Genomic DNA, 8095 nt, shown 5'->3' with positions numbered 1-8095 from the left:
GTAGAATTCATATATATACTTAAAACCTTATTTTAAATAACAAAAAGTAAGATTTAGACTTAAATATAATGAGATGAAAAACTCCAAAAACACACTCAAAAACCCATTTTAAAAAAAAAAATCTACAAAACTTAATCAATCCATTTTAAACAACAAAAAATTCCAAATTTACTAAAACTCATTATTAAAAAAAAAAACTACATAACCTATTCAAATACCAATTTTAAACCATAAAAATCAAAACCGATTCAAATACCAATTTTAAACCACAAAAATAAAAACCGGATTCCACCCAAAAATCAAACTCAGCAGACATACTACGTCATAATATTATTATAAAATATAAATTAATTTTATTATATTAAAAAACATCGTTCAAAAAAAAATCATTTTTATATTATAATTAACAACGTCAAAAAAAATTGCGGACACTAAAGTAATGATACGGAAAAGATTTTCATGTGCGTGCGGAATTGAATTGATGATACGGAAAAGATTTTCCTGTGCGTGCGGTGTTGAAAACTTATTGGATTCTGAATTTTAGATTCGTTGGGCGATGGCGACGTTGATATATTGATCTAGGCTTCACTGAAAATTATGAATATATAAATAAATGATATCGTAGGTTTAATATTTTTCTTTTATGTTTATTTTCAGGTGGGTTTATAATATTAATTCTTAAAATCTATTTTCTTCTAGGTTTATTATTTTTTTTATTTCTTTTGAGTTTATAATAGTAATTCTTTGGATTTGTAATATGACCGTTTTTAATTTGTGTTTATAATATTACATTAATGTTGGGTTTTTAATAGGGCAATATATAATATTGGGTTTTTTAATATTAAGATTTAAAATATTAATGGTGTTATTTATAATATTAATCATGTGGTTTCAAATATTTATTGTAAGGTTTATAGTATTAATTTTAAAAATATTTGAAAGGTTTATAGTATTAATTTTAAAGATATAATATTAGTTTTAGAATTTATAATGTTGAATTCTATAATATTAGGGCTTATAATAATTGATTTAATATTAGAATTTAATATTATTATGTTGAAAGAATTCATAAATTTGATAATTATATTAATATGTTAATAAATGTATATTAATTATTAATATAATAATGAGAGATAAATAAATTTTATTAGTAATAATCTAATACTATTATTATATTATATTAATTTTGTTATTATTAAATATATGAATGAATATGATTACAAAGTTATTAATAAATACAAATAATCAATCTTTAAACATTACATTAACAGTATATATCTAATAATTATTAATATAATTTATAAATGTTTATATAAATATATCAACCACATTAATACTATATATTTAATAATTATTATAATAATTTATAAATACTTATCTAAACATATCAACACAACTTGTATTAACTATATTAATAAATATAATTTTGCTAATTATATTTTAATTAACAACCTAACATTAAAAAAAAATTGCTAACCCTACAAATAATGGTACGCAAAATATTTTCATATGCTTGCGGAATTGAGTTTATCAACGGTGTTGACGAAAATTTATCGGATTATGAATTTTAGATTCGTTAGACGATGGCGACGTTGATACATTGATCTAGGCTCCTCCGAAAATTATGAATGTATAAATAAATGATGTCTCTGGTCGGTGGCCACAATTACAATTCAGAAAAGCTTGTCTCGCCGTGTGATGACAAGAATGTCAAATCATGCTACACCGTATTCATCCAGTAGCGCACGAACTACAACCACCACCTCACTATTTGTTGGCTTATTTTCTAGAAAAACCAAACTTTATATTTCCCAATTTTTACAACCTTGTTATGAGAAGGCCCAATTTCACCTTCTCAAAGAAAATTATTTGACTACCGGTTAAATTGAATTTTAATGGTTAAAATGGATTCAGTTGGTTATCTAAATTTTTGAAATTTGATTGTTTTTATGTGTGAGAAAATTTATTATAATTTAGTTGTCTAATTAGCACTTAAGATATTTATTTTTAGTTGTTATCAGTTAATTTATGCTGATTCATCACTTTTATTTACTGAAAACTATGCAGCCTAAAATAACTTACTGATAGTCTGTAAAGAGCAAGCTTTCACTCCTACTAGATAACTGTAAAATAACTTACTGATAGTCTGTAAAGAGCAAGCTTTCACTCCTACTAGATAACTGTAAGTACAGAACATGGTCCTCCCAAAAAAATTCTTGACCAAACAAAAACTATTTTAAAACATACTCCAAGCCCAAAAAAGACTTATAACTCAGATTTTCGTCGAATTTAATTTTTGCAAAATTTTCTATCATGACAGAATTTACGTGCCTTGTTTAACTACGCGACGAATTTTCACAGTGGGCCAACGTACAACTTCTATAGTTGGAAAGTCTTCGTTACGTATGAATTTACGAGGCTGTCCGAATCAAACCGATCCATTCAAAGCGTTTTGGCATCTAGGTCTTTTGACGAACGTATTTCTTTGAATAGAATAGAATCAGAAGAGGGCCAAGAGCCATGATGCTATAAGAAGTGACGGACCGGACGCAGAGCCATGAGCCTTAGCGTCCTCTCTACGCCATTATTATTCCATCTGTCCAAGGCCTCAGCGTTCGGTTGTTCATTTCTCGGTAACAATGATTTGCAAGGTTCACCCAGACGTGCCAGACTTCGCAGGGTGTGTTGGAATCGACAATAAGTTCTGCAAGGACTCCGCCACGGCATTAACGGTTTGGAAGAAATCTCTGGTGTTCAGTTGCAGCGGCTTCACTGTGTACAATCCGAGCGGGGATCTTGTCTTTAGAGTGGACAACTATTCTTCCGATCCCAAGAACGAAATCCTTCTCATGGACGATAGAGGAATGGCTCTCCTTACAATTCGTCGCAAGGTATAACATATCTCTCTATTGTCCTTACAATATCCTTTGCTCTTCCTCTAACAAAGTATAATTGAATCTATGCAGCTTTCGAAATGGCAATGAATTGTTTTATTGTATGTGAAACAGAGGCTGAGTCTGCATAACGAATGGCAAGGTTTCTTGGGAGAATTCCAGGACGCCCAGAAGCCACTGTTTGTCGTGAGAAGGGCGCCTTCTCTGCTACTTCCCACAAATAATTTGGGAGAAGTGTACCTGGGTGCTTTCGATAAAAGCAAGCAGAAGCAGCAGTCTGACTACCATATCGAAGGATGTTATGCCAAACGTTCCTTCACCATTTTCAACAGCTCTGGAAACGTAGTTGCAGAGGTCTGTTTTACCTAAATACTTGTCCCCAGGTCCTGTATATCCAAACTATTTTGCAGTGTGTTAATTCAGGGCTATGACAATACTTGTGACTTTGCAGGGTAAGCCAAAGCAGGTGAGATCTGATCAGATAAAGCTTGGAGGAGATGTTTTTAATCTGTCAGTGCAGCCTGGCTACGACCAAGCTTTTGTTATGGGATTGATTATCATTTTAGATCAGATCATGCCGTCTGATTGATCTGACGTTGTCAATTCCATGGATTACCAGTATTGAGCGATCATATTTTAGTTTTCCCTCCTCTCTTGGCATCAAAACTTTCCAAATTGCATGGAAGAGGAATGTGTTTTAGGTTTTCCTCTCTCCATATTGGAATCGCCAAACTCCAATGAGGCAGTACTGAAGGAGAACCCCGCGGTTCTGACATACCAAATATTGAAGAGCATGCGAGCCATGCTCTTTGGTGATTCCTGCATGTGTATAGTGAGTTTTGATGGAATTATGTGTATAGTGATTTTTAATCGAAATATAATTTTGCATATGTTGTTTCGCCCAGCAACTGTAGTGAACTAACTCATTCACACCTCGGACAAGGATCCGTTCCCTTTAGCCGTTAGCCTCTAGGAATTTTATAAAAGTATAACTCTGCTTGTCCAAGAAAAATTGCCATTCATTCAACTCTCTCAATAGCAAATTATAATCCCGAATTTAAGGAAATGAGTACGGATTAAGTTTTTATAGAAAATTATAAGCGCAAATTTAGAGAAATTGGACACTGATTCCGTGTAATTAGTGGTTTGACAAAATTATAACTCAATTTTTTTTATGTAACGACTGTTTTTCAAATTATAATTTTCCTATCCAATTGAAAATGTATAAAGAAAACTATAAATTAATCTTTTTTACAGTGATGAGTGGATAAGTATATCACTTCATTTGCTATGAGTTTTTCTTAAAACTTCCTCCAGATTACTTACAATTTTCAAACCATATGCATACTTAATCAAATTTTCATGTCAAATTTTGCAAAATCACTATTCGGTTGAATATTGACTATAACATTGTTTCAAACTATATGCATACTTCAATTTTCAAACCATATGCATACTCGATCACATTTTCAAGTCAAATTTTGCAAAAACACCATTCGGTCGAATATTGACTACAATTTTGTTTCAAACTATATGCGTACTTCATCAAATTTTCAAGTCAAATTTTATAAAATGACAATTTGGCTGAATATTGACTACAACTTGTTTCAAACTATATGCATACTTAATTATATTTTCACCTGTAATGAACTAGGACCAAAGGGCGATCCACATAGATGGGGTGTTCTTTTCTATTTTCTAGTATAGAAGATTAACCTTGCAGATGTGTGTTCCATTTTATTACTATGGAAGTTATATATGCAGAACCAGCGAGTAAGCATATTCTATGGTTTCAGATCCTATAGCAACAGAGCGAGTAGCACAGATTTAACCATAATTCATTGATGGCCCGTAATGCTGCCTCACCCCTATTCCTCGAAGAATCCATAGCTTTTGCGCGCACAGTTTCACCTTGCGTGGGGACAGTCGGATGCAGGTACCTGTCCTTCTATCGACCCACCAGTCCAGTGCCAGCCTGTTTCCCCGCCAAGTCAAATTTGGGAAAATGAGTATTTGGTTGAATATGGATTATGACTTTGTTTAATGGTTATACGAATTGCAATTTTTCTTTATTTAAATTTTATTAAATAAATTTTATTTTTAAATATATAATAATTAGTAAATAATATAAATTAAATCGTTTTTAAATTAAATAATTACTAAATGCAGATAGATAAAATAATTAGAATAAAAAATTTACTCATAATACATGTCATAATGATAAAATTAAAAAACTATAGAATTAATTAAATTATAACTTTTTAAAAAAAATTTATTATTATTATTAATGTATAAGTTAAATATATATACATTTTAAATAATATGGAAGCAAGAGTTACTCCTTTTTTATGAGGAAGATCTTTAATTTGTAAATAATATGATTTGTTTTAATACCATGACTTATCAATACCACATATTCAAAAAGCCATAACTCATTTGATATATACTCTTTTTTTAAATTAATCAATTCAATTAAAAGATGAAAAATGCCATAACTACATCATAGAGAAATCTCAACTTCTAATTTTACTAAACTACTAAGAATATTTTAGAATATTCCATAAAAATTAAATTGTAATTTAATTAAAATTAGACAAAACCTATTTCAAAATAAACATACCTATTAACCTAAAAATTGATTAAACTTAAAAAAAAATAGTTTAGATATTTAAATTTTAAATATTACAAAATTAATCATATATTTAAAAAAGTATAATAAAAATTAACCCATATAATAATAATAATAAAATTTTAAAAATCCAAAACTTAAAATAAGTAAAATATGTTATCTAATATGGTATAGTTTGATTATTAGATTTTTTATATTAAATTTTAAAAATAAAATTCTTAAAAATAATGTAATTTTTATATTATTTAGAATACATCTTTGTTAATATATTGAAAAAAACTATATGGAATATGAGGCTATGCAAGGCACATAGCTACATGAAATTCTAACAAATTTCCATAAAAATGCTATACAATTGTACCTCGTATTATAGCTTTTCTAACAATCTGCAGATACAATTTATTGTATTTTTCTGTGTGTCTAAATTGCATTTTTCTGTAATAGATTTAGTTCTCTAAAAATTGTGCATACTACAAAGCTTTTTTTTTAAATACATTTTATATGTTTTTAATGTAAAATATTTGTGGAAAATCCTAAACATTAAAACCATTACATTATGTTATTCGAAAAAATACATTTTAAATTTTCTCAGTGTAAAATAATTGTTGAAAAAGCCCAAGTTATACCTAATAAAACTTAGTCTACAAAAATAAATAACTAAATGGAAAGCTTCAAAAACTACATGCATTTCAATTTATAAGTTCACTAAAAACAATTAAATGCATTTCAATTTAGAAGTTCACTCAGAATAATTAAATGGATTTGGTTCCCTCAAAACCTAGACATGCATATTGTGTATATTATGATATTTAAACCTACAATTCAATTCCAATAAATCCCTTATGAGAAGATGTACTATGAAAAAGGCATAAAAGTAAAACAACTAGCTTAAACTACTAAATATGGTGCAGTTTAAATATTTTATATTTTGACCTTATTTTAACTGGAATTCAACAATATAATTTCTCTTAAGAATTAAATTTTGGGAATACATATTAATTCCAATTAATTAAAAAACCCTTCGAGCACTAGGTTAGAACTAGAATAAGACTATGCTACTAAATATTCTAGTTTTCACCTCCTTTTCCAAGGTTTTTTTTTATTGCTTAGAATCAATATGTATTCTAAAAAATTAATTCTTAAAATAAGTTGTATTATTGAATACAGTTTTTTTTTTTGTAAGCTGAGGTATGATTATATTAATATAAAAATACGAAAACTATGTACAGATACAGATACATGACACCACCTGCCCAGAAGGGAAACCAGGTGGCCTTCAAAAAGATATAATCCCCATCAAAAAAGAAGAGTTATGTGTGGCTAACGAGAGCTAAAAACCTGCTATTCTACCTTAAAGCATACAATGCTTACTATACTTGACATTAAACTATGCTCGCAGAGATAGCGAAAATACAGAAAAAGTCATATAAAAACCTCCATATGCTACTGCTTCATGGCCTCTGTCTGGACATCCAGTTCAGTCTTAACTGTACCAGCATCGTGGAGCATTTGGACCAGCTTGTCCATCTTGCTGTCCTGCATCATGAGAGTTATTTGGAGATTCTTCAATTCTTTCTTCAGATTTGCTTGGGCAAGCTCCACCATTTCAGCTGCTACCTGTTCCATTGATTTAGCAAGCAACCGCTTCATGCCCCAATATACGTGCAGAGACTGTTTGTAAAGGGACATCCTCCCTCTGGTGTGACCCGGGTCGGGCAGATAATGCTCCCAGTCTACCATCTCATCTGCCGACTGGTCCTGCAACGCCTCTTCCTCCAGATGATCTATAATCCTCCGCACATTGGGATGGGTTTCCTTCACATAAGCGTTCTCAGCTTCCCGCAATTTACGCCGCATATCCTTCTTGCCTCGTGTTCTGCCAGGAACTCTAGCACTACCACCTTCCTCATACGCATCGTTGCGAGCTCGGTTCGACCCACGGCCTCGTGCTACACCGCGACCCCTTCGTCCCCGACTTCGACCGCGGCCGCCGTGAACCTCCTCGTCATCATCTTCCTCTGGGCTGCCATCATCCTCCACAGCATCATCTTCTGGGTCGGGGTGCCTCATCCACCTACCGACTTTACCTCCCGAGGTCGGCCTTGGCACCTCCTCTGCGTAATACTCATCCGACTCCTCAGAGATGTCCACATAAACGGAGCGTAATGTTTCCTCTGCCAGAGGTTTTCCTTGCTCCTCCTGAAAGACCCCCTGACTGCGCGTTCGCCGACCCTCGGTGTGGGCTGCAGCCATGCTTGCAGACAGCAATCGACAAATTCGTCTTCTCGACAATCCCAAATCCTCTGAACACTGTGGCAACCAAAGCGCCGAACCTCCCTCACGTTGTGGAGACGGAGAAATCGTTACTCGGCTACAGGCATGCAGGAGCAACCTTATATCACCATTCGACCTCCTTCCTTCATACCAATAAAGCCCTATTCCGCAACAGGCATGCAGGAGTAAAGCCATTCCATGCAACCTTATATCACCCTTCTTCGACCACCTTCCGTCGTGATTGTGAGGTAGCTCCCAAGCCGGCTCAGTACTACACGTCGCAGAACGATGGTGGTGA

General features: G+C 32.3%; 1 protein-coding gene across 1 annotated transcript; it reads left to right on the top strand.

Annotated features, from left to right (window-relative positions):
• Positions 1-2502: 2502 nt before the first annotated feature.
• LOC149158634 (protein LURP-one-related 5-like) lies at positions 2503-3798 on the top strand. Its single transcript, XM_089433344.1, has 3 exons — positions 2503-2891; positions 3009-3248; positions 3346-3798. Exons 1-3 carry the CDS (start codon positions 2640-2642, stop codon positions 3481-3483), a joined length of 630 nt encoding a protein of 209 aa, XP_089289470.1. The 5' UTR covers positions 2503-2639; the 3' UTR covers positions 3484-3798.
• The last annotated feature ends 4297 nt before the right edge of the window (positions 3799-8095 follow it).

The sequence above is a fragment of the Pinus tabuliformis genome, chromosome 5_2, assembly GCF_031772625.1.
Source record: "Pinus tabuliformis cultivar Carrire ecotype Pingquan chromosome 5_2, CPIR1, whole genome shotgun sequence".
NCBI lineage: Eukaryota > Viridiplantae > Streptophyta > Pinopsida > Pinales > Pinaceae > Pinus > Pinus tabuliformis.
Note: the sequence above shows the minus strand (reverse complement) of the source record. Positions and strands in the feature narration are given on the sequence as shown.

Excerpts from the sequence above, each read along its gene's own strand:
- LOC149158634 (XM_089433344.1), top strand. The coding sequence starts at position 2,640 with ATGATTTGCAAGGTTCACCCAGACGTGCCAGACTTCGCAGGGTGTGTT. Across the intron at positions 2,892-3,008 it reads TCCTTACAATTCGTCGCAAG|AGGCTGAGTCTGCATAACGA; the intron begins GTATAACATATC and ends TATGTGAAACAG. Across the intron at positions 3,249-3,345 it reads CTGGAAACGTAGTTGCAGAG|GGTAAGCCAAAGCAGGTGAG; the intron begins GTCTGTTTTACC and ends GTGACTTTGCAG.